This window comes from Neopelma chrysocephalum, unplaced genomic scaffold (assembly GCF_003984885.1).
Source record: "Neopelma chrysocephalum unplaced genomic scaffold, ASM398488v2 Primary Assembly neopelma1_157, whole genome shotgun sequence".
NCBI classification, from domain to species: domain Eukaryota; kingdom Metazoa; phylum Chordata; class Aves; order Passeriformes; family Pipridae; genus Neopelma; species Neopelma chrysocephalum.
In genome coordinates this window covers 161,235-177,777 of record NW_020897819.1, presented here as the reverse complement: position 1 = coordinate 177,777, position 16,543 = coordinate 161,235, and the positions used below count along the sequence as shown (strand labels likewise).

The 16,543-nt window shown below is 51.0% G+C and overlaps 1 protein-coding gene across 1 annotated transcript; it reads left to right on the top strand.

Moving 5' to 3' along the window:
* The first annotated feature begins 6,540 nt into the window (after positions 1-6,540).
* On the top strand, positions 6,541-14,568 carry DNAJC7 (DnaJ heat shock protein family (Hsp40) member C7). Its single transcript, XM_027701476.1, has 13 exons — positions 6,541-6,661; positions 6,912-7,036; positions 7,123-7,236; positions 7,558-7,632; positions 9,106-9,224; positions 9,549-9,702; positions 10,415-10,579; positions 11,579-11,670; positions 12,018-12,091; positions 12,431-12,577; positions 12,769-12,921; positions 13,408-13,470; positions 13,763-14,568. Exons 2-13 carry the CDS (start codon positions 6,962-6,964, stop codon positions 13,798-13,800), a joined length of 1,269 nt encoding a protein of 422 aa, XP_027557277.1. The 5' UTR covers positions 6,541-6,661; positions 6,912-6,961; the 3' UTR covers positions 13,801-14,568.
* The last annotated feature ends 1,975 nt before the right edge of the window (positions 14,569-16,543 follow it).

The following is a 16,543-nucleotide window of genomic DNA, read 5'->3' as shown; positions in this document are numbered from 1 at the left end:
GTGCACCGGCATTCGAGCATCCGCCCGGCGCCGGCCCGTGTGTCCCGGGAGGGCAGCTCACACCCTCTGCCCCGAGCCCGCACACCGGTGCCGGCGGAGCGCGGCCTCCCCTCGCGGAGGAGGAGGAAGAGGCTTGAACAGCTGCCGAGGGGGGGCTTCAAACTCCTACATTTGACGCCCTTTGCTGCTTCATCACCCCGGTCCCTGGTCCGTTTGAAACCTGCCCGTGGTGGGTTTTGCCCCGTCCTGCCTTGCTGTGGATAACGGGAGAAACGCCCCGGGCAGAGCCCTCCCCCGGGAAGGCTCCATCCCCGGGAGCTCCTGCGAGCTCCAGCACCGTGTCCCTGCAGTTCTCCGGTGCACCGTGCCCCCGAGGCTGGGGCGGTGGGATCCTGACCCTTCCTGCAGGTTTAGCTCCCAGGAGTGAGCAAGCTGGAGCACTGAGGGCAGGAGGTGGGAAGATTCATGTCCAGGAAACTTCACTGGTTACACAGCGGTGGACGCTGGGCTCATCTCCCAGGGAGCTCCTGTGGGAGGGGAGGGAATGGCTCCTGAGAATTATCCAATGGAATGAAAAAGAGGAAACAAAACCAAAAGTGGCCTCTGAGGAACAGTGGTTTCAGACTCCCATTGGTGGCCTGAGGGGTTCTGTGCAATTGAGGCCTGAGGAGCAGCTCCCTGGGGAGGTCCTGCTGAGCAGGAAAGGAGGAGCTGCTGAAGAAGCACCTGGCTGAGGCTCATAGAGCACCGGCACAGCCCTGTGTAGGCACGTCATTCCTGCCCCTGGGCGAGGGAAATGTGGTGTTTGAAATGGTAAAAATTCCCAGAGGTAAAAGCCTGGCTGAAGGCACAGGTGTCTGCTGGCAGCGACCTCCAGCACTCTTCCTTCCTTCCCTCCCTGGCTGTACCATGCCATGCACCTCCTTAGGTCCAGCAGACAGGAGTTACAGAGTATTCCCAAGTTGCCTTCACAATGTTTCCTTTTCATGTTTTTGGGATAATGAGCTCTGCGTTTCAGGATGGTTGTAACTAAAGTCCTGCAGCAGCTGCAGGGCTCCCAGGGTGTCCAGGGCACAGGAATGGTGTGGTCACAGGATAATTATTGTCTTGCTGCTGCCTCATGGATTGTTGGGGTCCTGGCGGAAGGGGTTGATGTAATTGTGTTAATTTTATCCATTAGTGCATCAGTGCAGAGCAGCTGATGAGCAGGGCTGGGCCACCCCCAAAAGCTCACTTGTTTCTTCATTAATTTTAAAGGTTTCTCACCCATGGGAACAGTTTTTCCCTGCTCCCAGCTGCTCTTGGAGCTTGGGTCCCTGGAGCTTTGCCAGTGAGAATTTCCTTGTCATCTTCCTGGCAGCTCTGGGTTCTGGCTCCCGTGCGTGCTCCAGGCTGGATCTTTCTCCTCCTTCTCCAGCTCTGGAGGACGTGGGAGCCTCTTGAAAAGAAATACCTCAGATGGTTGGGAAAATCCCGTGGTGAGGTTGTAGTGCCCTTGCTGTAGACCTGGAGAGTGTTGGTGTCTCCATGGGGAATCGTTCCCACAACGAAGTGACGAGTGCGGAGCAGCCCCCAAGGAGTCCTGGAGGCTCCAGGCGTGGCCTGGCTGGGGGTCACTGGTCAGTTCAGCTGGTGTTGGTGAGCAGCAAGAGGCTTTTCCAGTGCAGTTCCCATGAAGTGAGGTGAATCCTGGTGAGGCTTCTCCGGAACAGACGTCATTTCTCACCAGCTCTCGGGGCAGCACTGGTAGGAGGGATGGGAGTGGGCTGAGGGGCACCACGTCATTCTGGGATAGCCTGGAGAAGGCTCCACTACTCCTGTTCTGCCTATAAATGGGCACTTGGGTTTCCCAGGTGATAAATCCAGCCCATTTTACTCGTGTGGAATGATGATCTTATGATCGTACAAGGAGCAGCAGAAACTGCTGTAGTTGTTTGGCCCCCTGTTCATCTGTAGAGTATTTGAATGTCTGACTTAGGCAGTTACTTTATCCATGAGGAAAAGGTGATCCATACCTACAGTTCCAGCCTTTTTCTTTGCTTTTCTAGGGTGAATCATGATGTAAATGCAGTTGTTTTCCCATGGTATTCTTACAGCTGGCTGCCTTCCTTCATTCAAAAGAAATTGCTTCCTTCAAAAAAGCAATCTCTGGCTGATTCTAGAACTTTCCGTGGGTTGTCATCTCACAAAAGTTATGCTGTGGGCCTGCCAGGAGTGATGGAGCCGTTGCTGGGAATTAGGTTAATTCCGAGCTCCAGGAATTACATAACGGCACAATTAAAGTTGGGGCTCAGCTGCTGTTCTCCCTCATGGCCGCAGGGGAAGTTTGGGTCAGTTCTTGGATTTCTTGTGGTGCATTTTGGTTCTTGTGGCTCTTTTGGTCTTCTCTGAGTTTGCCCTCAGGTACAGGGAATGTTCAGGGTTTGTGCGCCTTGTGGGCTCAGGTTCAGTTCTGACCTTTGCGGGCATGTCCCCATGGGTGATTCCTCAGCCCATCTGTGCAGGTACTTGCGTGTCCAGACTCGAGTTTCCTGGGCTCGGGGCTGCTGTGAGTCGCTGCAGTGGTGCCTGTGCTGCTGCACAGAGCCAACCTGGCGCGTTGGGGGAGCTGATGTGCCAGGAAACGGGCTCTGCTCTGCCTCGGCCGGGGATCACGTGTGTTACACCACAGCGTGTGTGACCGCTGCCCTGGGGAGCCTGGTCAGTGCCCCACCACCCTCTGGGGGAAGAACCTTTTCCTAATATCCAGTCTAACCCGCTCCTGACGCAGCTCCAGCCGTTCCCTCGGGTCCTGTCACTGGTCACCAAGAGATTGGTGCTGCCCCTCCGCTCCCCTCATGAGGAAGTTGTAAATATATAGCCTTTTATCTCTCTAAATCCTCACTCTGTGTCAAACCTCACCCGAGGAAGGGTCTCTGAAGTGCACCCTGTGTATCTCTCTGGCACACGGAGTGTTTGGCTTCTCTTCCAATTCCTGGAAGAAGGGAGGGGAGAGTATTGGATGTCCAGTGGCAAACACGATGGCTAATTTTAAACTCTAGACATCTGCCTGCTGTAGACTGAATTGAGATCACCAAACTTATTTTACTCCAGCAGCTGAGTAACATCTGACAGCTGAGAATCTGGGTGGGATTTCACCCCAGAAATGCTGGATAAACATACCATATCCCATTAAAGAAAAAGTCTCTGCAAGAATGGCTCAGAAAAGGCAGGTGTGTTCCTTTTGTCAGAGCCTCACAGGAAAGATTGCTTGGCCAGGACAGGATTTTGGACCCTTCCTTAAATCCTGGCTATTTTAGGATTTTGTCACTGTTTTGTAACAGAGGCGGGCGGTGGAGTGGGAGTGAGGGTCAGGAGAGCTGTGAGAGAGCGACTCTGCCACCTGCTTAGGTGCTGGATTTCTGTCAGTGGTGGTATTGCCTTGGCACATCCCTGCCCAGGGGCTGTGCCAGCACACCTGGACCGAGACCTGCGGGGTTCCACATCCCCAGAGGTTCCCGTGACAGAAAATCAGGTGCCTGCGAGGTGGGTCTGCGGGAGTCTCGTTGGGAGCTGGAGTGGGGGGGTGGAAGCCACGATCGGCACTCGAGTGGGGGCAATGTGTGGAAGCTCTGAGGAGGAGGCAGGAGTTGTTAGGCAAGCGTGGGATTCTGTCACTGTGCGCAGGACAGATTCTCTGAGCGCTGCTGTGCTGGGAAGGAGCAGGGGCTGAGCTTTCAGCGGGGCATGGGGAGGAGAAGGAGCCTTGTGCTGGTTCATCACTGATGCCTCAGAGTTTTTTTGATCATCCCCACCAGCCAGGCAGCGAGCTCCGTCCTGGGGCCTGGGCATGTGAGGGAGCGTCGGCACACACAGCTGCTGTTTGTCTTGGTGTGTCTCAAGCTGTGCCAGGGGAGATCCGGGTTGGACATCAAGGAAGAATTCTGTCACAGGAAGGATGGTCAGGCATTGGAAGGGGCTGCCCTGGGCGTAGGGGAGTCTCTGTCCCTGGAGGTGTCCAACTGGTGGTGGCACTCAGTGCCCTGGTCTAGTTGACAAGGTGGTGATCAGTCACAGGTGGGACTTGATGATCTTGGACGTATTTTCCAACTGAAATTATTATAAAAGAGAGTCATTCCCATGAGCCCCTCCTGTGCACGTGAGCCATGAAAGACAAGCTTCTTCCCCAGCTCCTTGGAGCAGTTCTTCCCCGTGTCTGCGTCCAGCGTGGAGCGGCCCCGCGAAGACACCGACCCTGTCACAAAGCCACCCATTGAGCCGGGGGCGTATTTTTAGCAAAGCACGATTCTTCTTCAGTGTCAAAAGTAGCAAGTGGGGAGCGCAGGGCCCAGCGGCGCGGGAGGCAGAATGAGCTCATTCAGGCCGCAGCATCTGTTTGGGGTGAAACAATCCCCAGTGAGATCAGGGCCTGCAGTTCTCCTTGTTGGAGCCGGAGCCGTGGTAAACAAGGGCTGTGTGCTCTGTGTGCTCCTATGTCAGCGGGGCACAACGGGGCAGAGCTGCTTCTGTCCTGGGGCTGGGAGCTCGAGCCCAGCCTGGCAGCTCCAGGAGCTCCTTTCCCTTCGTGCTCTTGGGGTGATTTGCTGCTTCTTTCACAATTTTCATCACTAAACTTTAGGCCGTGTGAGCAGCAGATAGCTGTGCTCTCCTTTCTGCCAGTGTCACACGAGGCACTGTGACTTGCTGATACATCGATCTGTGTTAAAATGCTTAAAAGGAAAATAGGCCAATAAAAAAGAGGAGAAATCCTTGTGTGGGGGTGTTTCTCTGGCATCTCAGAGTATCAGAGCTCTGTGAAAGTCGGTTTTGCATGGATATGTTTTCTTTCTCCCATTTTCCCAGCTCTTCCCAGCAGTTTGTTGCAGATGGGATGCCCTGGCACCCAGCCTTTAGCTGTGTCTATAAGGCAGTGATTCCTCATGACATGACAAGTAAAATTGCTAAAAGACTTGTGACTTGGGGCCTGCTGTGCTGGGCTGCAGTGGTGGCTCAGGTGAGTTCTGCCATTAAGACTGTTCACACTTTAAATTGTGTAACAGACACCTTCTGAGGAAAGGAACTTTCATAGGATCTGTGATTTTCTTTTCCATTTACCATTACAGAAACAAGAAAGTGGTGAAACTTCTTACTGCCCAGGTTCCAGAAGTGCAGAATTGCTGAATAGTTTTCCCACTGTATTTGGATGTTTGACCTGTAATATTCAAAGGAGGTGGTTGTGTTTGGAAGCATTTTAATCAGGCAAAGCCTGTGATATGGATCCATCCCGCAGGCAATCCTTGTTGTAGATGGTGTAGCCAGGAGGGGGCTGTGCTGCGCTGGGGCTGTGGTGGGTGCTGGCTCCTGAGGAGGAGCCAGGCTGCAGCACCTGCCTCAGGTGTGATGCTGGGAGGGCTGGGGCAATGGGGGGATGGCAGTGTCCCGTCTCCCGTGGGTGAGTTAATCTGTTGCTGGAGCAGGAGCAGGAGGAGCTGCCCTGGGAGCCCCAGGCAGTGGGTTCGGGTGCTGCCCTTTTGCTCTGCCACAGTTGTTACCATCCCATTTCAGCTGAGCACAGCGTGTGGCTCTGGGCTCTCCCAGGGTGTGACTCCCACAGGGCCGTGGCGTGGCCCAGCCGGGGTATAGCCTGGAGCAAAAGTTAAAACTGAAAGTGAAGAGCACACTTCCCTGTGTCCATTGTTCTGCCAGCTGGGAAATCTGCGATGGCTCCCTGAAAACAACCCCTGCATGAGGCGGTTGTGTGGGAACGGCCAATGGCAGCCTGAGCGAGACTGAAAACATGGGAACTTGTTCCAACACAATTCCCATTGTTCTCTCCCTGGTTGGCCTGCAGAGCATTGCTCGTGTTCCCAGTTCCAGCACCGTGGTGTGCACTCCCTCTCGGACTGCGCGTCTGGAAGGGTGAAGGGAGATGGGGGAAGAGAGAGAAGGGTTTCATTTCCCTCAGGGAAAGCTTTGCTTTCAGGAGTTTAAGGGAAGCTGCTTTAAACCATATGTTGTGTGTTTTTAAATGTCCCAAACTGTCTCTGCAAATGCTCGTTCTTGAGTGTGAGGACTATTTCTGGACCTGTTACCAAGGCAGTGCCAAGCTTCTGCTGGAGGCTTGCACCCATATTTCTTTTTTGATTTAGCTGTCTTTTGAATGTAGAAACTGTTCTTCTTGGCCTTTGTTCGTAAGTACATGGGACTTCTGAGAGAGGCAGTGCTGTCTCTTGTGCTCTGCCTGTTGGAGGGGGCTATTGGATAAACCCCATACCAAGGAGTTCTGCTGGACTCTCTGAGGAGACTCAAAGGTGGTTTTATGCTGCTATTGCATCCCTGTAATATTTAGCCAGGAAATATCCCTGTTATCCCTGTCCATGACCTGGCTAAAGGGTTGGAGTATCTGAGAGCCAGCAGGATGCAAGGTGTGCTGCTTTCCCCTGAGCAGTGTGTGCTGAGATCTCACAGCAACCACCTATGAGCGTTTGTACCACTGAAGAGTTATACTGAGGTTGCTTGGGGATCAAATGGTCAACATGGTCAGAATCTGGTGCTCAATCCCTCTGAAAATGTGGTGTTTTGCTTCCTTTCAGAGAAGCAGAAGCATTCAAGGAGCAAGGAAACGCGTACTATGCCAAGAAAGATTACAACGAAGCGTACAACTACTACACGAAAGCCATAGGTGAGAAGAGCTGATGGCCATATCAATCTTTGCTGAATACCACGTCTAGAAATCAGAGCTGGTTGCTGATTTCAAACACACCAGCAGGGTTTCTGACAGTGCATGCTGGAGGGAAACTTCTTGCCTGCTTTAATTACCTTGGGAAATGTCACCAGATCGATAATGCCAGTCAGGGCCAATGTTCTTAACGAGTGCCACAAGCTGTGTAGCTGCTGCATTACACTGACAGTGAGTCTTGCATCGTCCCCAGATACCTGTCCCAATAATGCCAGTTATTATGGGAACAGAGCTGCCACGCTCATGATGCTGGGGAGGTTCCGAGAAGCACTGGAGGATGCTCAGCAGTCGGTCAGGTTGGACGACAGCTTTGTGCGGGTACGTGGAGAACTTCGGGCTCTTCGTTCAATACCTTGTCTGCACCTGTTGCAGCTCTTGCAGCTCCCTTTTATCTGTGTTCCCAGGGCCATCTGCGGGAAGGGAAGTGCCACCTTTCCCTAGGGAATGCCATGGCTGCCAGTCGCTGCTTTCAACGAGTTTTAGAACTGGATCATAAGAATACCCAGGCACAGCAGGAGGTAAGAGGGTCTTCAGATTTAACTGGCCCCAGCAGATGCTGAGGAGGCTGAGCTGGTCTTTCCTCCAGCTCTCCAGAGGAGAAATGGAGAGTGGTGTAAGGCAGCTGCCACTGTTGTGTCCCTTTCATGGGGTACATTTTCCTGGGCTACCAGTTTGGTCAATTGATTTCAAACTGATTTTAATGCAGGCAAAAGTATTCATGTCATCTGCATTATCAGTCCATGGTCTGCAGTAGGTTTGGCTCTGACACTTCAGGGATTGGCTTGGTGGGATTTCAGAGCAGAGACTGTCCTGCAGCACTTGTGTGTTCTGTCTTTCAGCTGAAGAACGCCACGACCGTGCTTGAGTATGAAAAAATAGCCGAAGTGGATTTTGAGAAACGGGATTTCAGGAAGGTGAGATGAACTTGTTTGCTGTGGTCTTATATAAGAACTGACCTGGCCTGTGCAGCCAGGTGTGTGGCTGATTTCCCTGCTGGGTGTCTGGGAGGTGCTGTGCCACATCTGTTGAAGCAGGGCTGGCTGGTGAACTGTGTCAGCTGTGAAAGGGGCAGAGCTTGTGCTCCCTGAGCACCGACTGAATGACAAGTGAGGAGGTGACTGGCTCAGGCTGAGTGTCCTCTGTCACCATTTGCTTTATAAGATGAGTGGAGCCATGAATGAGCTGTTTGAGACAGATTTTGTCAGCAGCAGCATTTAATCACACTTTGCTCCTAAAATGCATGTCCAGGATTCTTCTTTCTCAGCTCTTTAAAAATTATAAAAAAAAAAGGAGGCAGGCCATGTGCCAGTGAGGGTCACACAAGGAGGAATGCAGATCTGCATGGGGCACTCTCCTTACTGCTTCCAAATCTTTCTTCCCAAGGGCTGTAAGAGGATGCAGCTGGTACTAACCTGATAGAACAAGAAACGACAGCGTGAAATCTGAAAGGCACCAAACACTTCTCATGCAACTGTTTCTGTGCAGTGGATGCATGTAAGGCTCAGATTTGGCCCAGAAAGGAGATTGTCTGGCACACTGAGCTTGCTGTTCAGGTCACTGACTCTTAGGCTAAGCTCAAGATTTTGGAAGGGTGGATCCCATCATTGTACCCCCTTGTTTCTGAGGAGCAAATGAGATGTGTGGTCAATCTGAATTTCATGTGTAGGAATTGCCACGCCTGTACTGGACGTCCTGTGTCTGTCCCTCACTTCCCTGGTCCCACTCCACTGGGGAGGCTCACATGAAACGTGATCTTTGTTTCTGGAGAGCTGCTCCTGCTCCTGCCTCTCCCAGGAGCCCTTGGCTCTGGAGCACAGTGCTTCCCACAGCAGGGCCCCGTGATGTCACGGGCTGGGGAGCAGATGAACCTTGGGGAACAATGCCCCGTTCTCGTGCAGATGTCCCCGCCGAGAGCAGGGATGGAAAAGACCCATTAGCTCACCCTGCCCATGGCTGGCAGGCCAGTGGAAGATCAACCCCTATACTGTACTTTTCTGTGTTTTCTCCAGTCCAAACTGTCTCAATCTATTGAATTGCTGTCTCTTCCAAGTGTCTTTATATTGCAGGAAACAGGGGCAGGATTGTCCTCTTTGGCTTTTTCTTTAGGGCTTACAGTTTAGAAGAGTTAAAAGGGTGGACCTCCTACAGGTGTCCCTTGAGCCTTGTGTAGTGCTCTGTCACAGTAACACAGCAGGTGCCTCAGATCTTGGCACACAAAGCCCTTTAAAAGACAAAAAACCTGCACATGAGGAAAATTTTCCAATGAATGTGTCTCCAGCAGCCGCACTCACCTTTTTTGTCAAACACAAATCCCAGACGTGGTGCAGCTGTTCAGACTAGGCCGTTGGTCTTTGCTGTGCTCATGCCTGTGGCTTTTCCCACCCCAGGTTGTGTTTTGCATGGATCGTGCTCTGGAGTTTGCTCCCGCGTGTCACCGGTTCAAAATCCTCAAGGCCGAGTGTTTGGCGCTGCTGGGCCGGTACCCCGAGGCTCAGTCCGTGGCCAGGTGAGTGTCCGAGGGCTAGGGGCTGTCCTGGCTGCTGCCTGTGCTCCACACCTGGAGTAAATGAGGGAATATAAAAAAGAAATAGTCCTTAATGCACACTGTGAGGAGAAGGAGTGTGTGAGTTTATCCCTGTTAATCTTCCCGGGAAGCTGCATCCAGACCCTGTTCCCAACCAGCTATCCTGCTTGAGCAGGTTCACGTCCCTTTGGCTCATCTGTACCATGGACTTGATAAAATAACTGGATAGCTGAGCAGAGGAAGGTGCTTGTGGAGGTCAGAAGGAGGCGGGAACGGGGAACATTTCCTTCCTTGCTGTTGCTGCAGTGATATCCTGCGGATGGACTCGACGAACGCCGACGCGCTGTACGTGCGTGGGCTGTGCCTGTACTACGAGGACTGCATCGAGAAGGCCGTGCAGTTCTTCGTGCAGGCCCTCAGGATGGCCCCGGACCACGAGAAGGCCTGTCTTGCCTGCCGGGTAAGTGGTGGAGAAGGGACTGCAAAATTACCAGGATTTGGGTTTTTTTTAAAGCGAACACCCGACTTGATTCTACTGGATCGATCCCTTCTCCCTCTCTAAGCATTACCATTCCCAGACCTCCAGGAGCAGGCGGTATATCCAGCCCTTCCCAAAGACAACCCCATAAACCCAAGTTGCCAGAAGCTGTTTCTCAGCAAACTGTGATACTTTGAAGCTGCTTCCCCTTCACTCTTCTTTGCTCCCAGATACATCATTTCTAAAGGAACTCCTGACTTTCATATCCAATATCCGCCCACAGCCTGACTTGCATTTAGCACTGTTCCTTCATGTTGCTCCTTTCCTGGTGTAGTTCTCCAACTGACTTTTTTAATGTGGTCACATATATAAGCCCTCAAAAAGTGAGCTCTCAGTCTTTTTATTTTAATCCATAAATTTACTGCAATGTCATGTTCTCATCTTAAAAATTAGGCAACCTTTTTGTTGTGGAGAATGCCTGGAACTGGTGCTGGCTGTTCCTTAGTGCTTCTCTTGGGGGAAAGGCGCAAAGTGCTTCCAGCTGTTTCAGCTGCTGGAGCAAGGCTGTGACTTGCAGCAGTGTCTGAAACCAAATTAGAACTGTTATGTTTGGGGACCCTTGTGCAGCAGAACAAGGTGCTTGGTCCCCTTGAACCCTGACCTTGTGTCCTGACCCAGGTGTGTTTCCTTTCAGAATGCCAAAGCACTTAAAGCGAAGAAGGAAGACGGGAATAAAGCATTCAAGAAAGGCAACTACAAACTAGCATATGAACTGTACACAGAAGCACTAGGAATAGACCCAAATAATATCAAAACAAATGCCAAACTCTACTGTAACAGGGGGACAGTTAATTCAAAGGTAAGGGATTGTCACCTGGCAGGTGTCTGTTGTCATATCCCTCACCATGTCAGTGATAAACCACAAATCAGTTGTTCTGGGAAGCACAGGCTCCTCTGGCTGCTGGGCAGCTGCATCTCTCTGGGGCCATGGGCAGTGTGTCAGGGATTTGTGCTTGCACAACACTTGGGTCAGTTCCCATCAGCCAGCAGTTGACTCCTGCAGAAACAAAACTCAAATACTTGGGCTGCACAGAGTGGGAGGGAGAGGAGGGACGTGCTGTAGCTTTATCTTAGTCAGCAAAAGGCATCCCTGTCCCTGTTTTTCCTTCCTGGGAATGAGCAGCTTTATTTTCTTAATTCTTCTTGTAAGTCATGTCTTGGTTTGGTTTTTGATCTTAAAAAAAGACTTACTTTAAAGCCCCTGGACACTTTTTCCAGCTTTGCTGTTGAATTTTAGTCCTGCACTATCCAGAGGAGCAGTCAGTCATGTGTCAGTGCTCCCAGTTCCCACCCAGAAACATGTCTTCTGGGCATGTTTCCTCCTCAGCTGTCCCTCTGTTGATGCTGCTCTCCAGACATCAGCACTCAGTCAAGAGAACACAGGCTGTTTCCGAAACCTGGGAAGTGGGATGAGCTGGAGACAACATAATAGATGTTTTACATGCCTGTTTGTGTCTGAAAACAAAAAATTTTTTTTCTAAAAATGATTTCTTTTAAATATTTTTAAGTTTATCTTGCTGTCTGGGCATTAGCTTGGATACAGAATTGGGATTGTTTTCAGGAAGACCCTTGTTTTTGAGTGCTGAAGCACCACGTAGCTCTGCCATGTCACTGGCCAAGCTCCTCATTTTTTCCAAGGGAACAAAAGCTCAGTGTTTTGGGGGAATTAAAAAAAAAATTCCTAGACATAGAAACCAGTGAGATTTTCCCAGATTCTTCACACCTTTCCTTTGCCTAAAAGCGTGATGCAGAATTTGTTCTGTGCCTGGGATTTGCTCACTCGTGTCTGCCCTTGTAGCTTAGGAAACTTGAAGAAGCAATCGACGACTGCACGAACGCGGTGAAGCTGGACGACACGTACATCAAGGCCTACCTGAGGAGGGCACAGTGGTGAGTGCACCTTGGCACGGGCACCTGGGCAGGTGTGTGGGCAGGAGCGCCCTCCTGGCAGCTCTGAGGGACGGGGTCACAAATCTGGAGTTTAACTGAATGGTTCTGCATTGAGGGGTCCTCAGTTTATTCCTCTTCCTTACGCTGCTGAGGAGATGAGGGAAGCTCCCACAAGTAGCAGGTGTCTGGGCTCCCTGGCAGTGGCCCTGTGTGGGCCCCTCTGATGACTCTCTGCTGCAGTCCAGAGCACTTCTCTTCCTTAATCAACATCCACCCAGACAGCTGTACTAAACCCCTTTTGATGTTCCTGTGAAGGACACCTTGACCACCAGTGTTTCTTTCCACAGCTACATGGACACAGAACAATATGAAGATGCTGTAAGAGACTATGAGAAGGTTTATCAGACAGAGAAAACAAAAGGTGAGCACATGGGCACTCTGTGTGTGTTCACACTTTTCCCTTACCTGCGAATTTTTTTGTTGTTGCTTTTTTCCCCACAATATGCTCTGATTTGCAGCCTTTTACCCCAGCAGGACAATATGGAGAAGCCCTTGGAAGCATTGGAAATGCCTGTCTCAGGTCTGGTTTCTCTCCCAGCATTGAATGCTGAGATGATAATTGAGCTTGTGGCTGAGACAGTGCACTGAGTTCAGAATATCTGGTTTTGGTTCTCATTTTAACTGTCCTCTTGCTTTTTCAGTGGCCTGAAGTGGGAAGGACAAAGTAACCCCTCTTCTCTGGCCTTGTGCTTCTTTCCAGAACACAAACAGCTCCTAAAGAACGCACAGGTGGAACTGAAAAAGAGCAAACGGAAAGACTACTACAAAATCCTGGGGGTGGACAAAAATGCCTCTGAAGATGAGATCAAGAAGGCTTACAGGAAACGAGCACTAATGCACCATCCAGGTACCCACAGCAGTCCCTGTGTGCCCTGCACAGCCATCACTGAGGCAGCAATGCATGTAGGAGTGGGACAAATAGCAGCTCTGACCCCACGGGTCTAGAGCATGTGCTGGGACAGGAGCTTGGGAATGTTTAATGTTTTCCATTTGCACTAGAAATTAATAGCTTCTTCATGCTTGTTTGTGTATCCACAGATCGACACAGTGGGGCAAGTGCAGAAGTACAGAAAGAAGAGGAGAAGAAATTTAAGGAGGTTGGTGAAGCCTTTACAATCCTGTCAGATCCCAAGAAGAAGGCTCGCTACGACAGCGGGCAAGATCTGGAAGAGGATGGATTGAACATGGGAGGTCAGTGTTCCTTATGATACTCTGGCATGGCAGCCTTTAACAAGATCAGACCCTTAAGAGTCTGCTTTAGGCCCTAAAGCAAGCCTCCCATTGGGAATAATTCCATGAATTGATTCAGTTTGGTTGCTGAAAGCATTGGGATGGCAGAGCTGCACTGAATGTTTCCAGTTGGGAAATGGCTGGGACACTGGTGGGTGTTGTCTTTGGCTGAGTTGGTGGGCAATAGCTGCCATTAGGCAGATATCTATCACAGGACATGTAAAGTAGTGTAACTGTGGATCCCTAAATGAGTATCCAAACCCTTAGGCTGCCTCCTGACAGGTTCTCCCTGTGACAGCTGCTTTTACCTGTTTGCTGCTGCTGTGCCAGGGCTTGGAGCCAGCCCTGCGTCCCTTCTCACCCCCTCAGTGAACTGACAGTTCCTGAACTGTGGGAGTGTAACTGGCTGCTTCCCTGCAGCTCATGAATTCTTTCTCTCCCCTGTAGACTTTGATGCAAATAACATCTTCAAGGCCTTCTTCGGCGGGCCGGGAGGCTTCAGCTTCGAAGGTAGGTGAGGTGGCTTCTGCCAGCCTTGGAGTCGTAAGTACATGGAATCCCTGACAGGGCAGCTGGGGCTCCCAGTGGATGTGCTGCTTGAGGAGAGCATGGAAAGTTCTGCCTGTACAGCCTCAGCTGGTGGCTGGTTCTGGTTGTTTTGGGTTCAAAAGCCACGAGTGACAGGCATTCCCTGTTCTGGAGGTGTGTGTGGGCCTGGCCATCCATGTGCTGCTTTGGATTGCACTGAACTGTTTTGTCTTTGAGTTTGGAAAGTCCTGATATCTCCCATTTTCTTTTTCAGCTTCTGGTCCTGGAAATTTCTTTTTCCAGTTTGGCTAAGAAGCAAACAAAACACAAATAAAACCACACATACCTGATCTGCTTCTTTTAACCTCGAATACGGACAGCCCCAGACTCCTCCTCCATCACGTCTCGTTGTCCTTAGAGCAGTTTCATTTCTGGGTTGGAGCCTCTGTTTGTGTGTTGTGTGCGTGAAGAGGAAACCAGCTCGGGAGGGGAAGGCTTGTGAATTTTGTTTTACTGTTAACTTTATTAAAAAAAAAAAAAAAATAAAGCTTTGAATCTTTTGGTCCCTCCATGCTGGCCCATGCTTTCAGCTGCTCCTGCCCCTCAGCACTGAGGATTTCCTGGAATTTTCCTGGAATTTCCATGTGTGAGAGGGTGAAGGAATCTCCTGGTTTATTTTGGTTGGCTCTGAAGCAGCATGTCCAGGGTTTTGAGTAACTTGTAAGTTATCTTAATTTTTTGGAAATATTGCCAACACTCAATCCAGTTTTATACAATCCCGTTTCACCTGCCAGCTGGATTTTTGGCTCTTTTTGTTTCTTTTTTTTTCCCATGGTTCTCCCAAGGTCCACTCGGGCATTAACTTCAGTGATAATGTGTGAGCTTACAATTCTGTATCAGAGAAATGCTGCTTTGAGTTTAAAGAGCAGCTTATGTGAGAATTCCCTGTGATGCAGCTGGAATTAAGGGCTTTGTGTTCCCAGGATTGTCCTGTTTAAGGGAATATTGAATTTGCTCTGGGCTGAATTCCTTCACTGTACTTTTTTTAATTAATCCACTTGAATATTTCATATTTGTGCTAAACTTGATTTTGTTGAGCTTGATGTGTGATTTCCTGTTACTGATCCATGATGTGGGTGAGTCTTTCATTGCCAAGTGAAGTCCAGGCAGGGATTGTGGGTGGTTTGAGATGTGCAGTGCCGAGCTCCTGGTGTGCAGCAGCTGGGCTGGTTGGTTAACCTGGCCGAGTGGTTTTCTCCTGGCAGTGATTTACTCATCCAAAGCAGCAAGGAAATGCAAAGCCCAGCTCTGAACTGACAGTCTGTACTCGCTTCTCTCGTGCAGTGTCAGGATGGGAACTGGAGGGATAGATGAGCTTCTGGCCCGGAGCCATGTCCAGATGGGTTTGGTTTTCACCTAAAAGGTGGTGTTGCAGCAGGATCTTACCTGGGAGAGGGCTCTGCTCCTGGAATTCTCCCCTGTTCTCTAGAGAGTGGAGAACCTTTTTGCCCAGGTGCTCTGTGAGTTCAGTCCTGTCTATGGAGGGTCCATGCTCAGCATGGGATGTGAGGGGAGCAAGAGGCAGCAGGGCCATGGCTGGGGATCCTGGGCTGGTGCTCAGTGAGGGGCAGTGGGGCCGTGGCTGGGTCCTGGGCTGACCTGGCAGTGCAGGGCCGTTGGAGGCCGGAGTTTGCTCAGAGAAGGGGTGTTGGTGCTCACAGGCCGGGCTGTGCGGAGAGAGAACCTGACACTGACTCTGTGTAACACCTGATTTTACCTTCCTTCTGCAGGAACAAACACTGCAGTGAGTTATTGCACGAGGTGATGGCTCTGAATGCCATGTCTTTGTCTTCCTCCCTCCCGAGGGCTGTGCATGTCCTTCCAGCGGGACAGGGACCGGCGCGGGGCCGCGAGGTCCCGGCGGTTCCAGCAGAGACAGTGCTGTCGTGGTCCTGCTGTGGTCTTTGGTCAGGATTCTTGACAATCTGCTTTCGTAGAGGGAAAATTTAAGGGCTTAAATTTTAGCACTGCAGAATAGAGTGTTTTACAACTCACTTGAAACTCAGCTTTCCAAGTGAGCCAGTGCTGAGTAATACTTTCAAAACCCGACTTTACCATGTTTATTCCAAGGTCCTTCACACCAGTGTGAGGGATTGAACCCACCCAGGTGCACCAAGAGCAGTTGGGTCCTGGCACCTTTCAGGCTCCAAAACGGTGAATCCCTGGGGAACCGAAACCCTGGTCTATGCACATCGATCCTCCCCCAGCTCTCCTGGCACTGTAAATCAGTTTACAGGGCTCGTTTAGTGGTGTTCCAGATCCATGATGTCTCATTCTCTGTGTGTTGTCGTCACTGTACAGTCTGGGCTGTTCTCAGTCTCCCATTGCTGAGTGCAGCCGTGTCCTGTGTCTGTCAGTGGGTTTGTTCTCATTTCCCCCTGCCCCAGGGAAGTGCAATCTGCTTCCTTCCTCCCTTCCTTCTCTCCAAGCTGTGAGTGAGCCCATTCCTTTGAGCACAGGAGTGGGATGGCTCTGCTTCTGGGAGAGAAAACGTATACAGCAGCTATTTATAACCTGTACATGAATGCATGATTTAATGTAGTTAAATATTCATATGGTGAGTGCCAAGACTTTTTAGGGAGCGTTATTATGAGTAAAGCAAAGGCACAGAACCACGGAATGGTTTGGGCTGGAAGGGACCTTTAAAGGCCATCGAGTCCAACCCCCTGCCATAGGCAGGGGCACCCTCCACTAGGATGCCCTGAGCTCTGTCCCTGTTCCCCTCTGCACAGAGCGGGGCTGAGCAGGGTTTGGTGGCACCCGGCACCTCAGGGCAGCAGCAGCACAGGTGGCACTGTGACCTCCACCGTGTCCCAGCACGGCCTGGGGACATGGGACTGCTTCTTTCCAGAAAATGTGCTCAGATGAGTGTTGCTTGGAGCGTTGCCTCCACACACGGAGGTTATTACGGTGGGTTGTGGTTGTGTGTAGCCCTAGGAAACAGGAGTGCCACTGCTACAGCCACTCGCAGCCCCCCTGCATGTCCTCTGGCTCC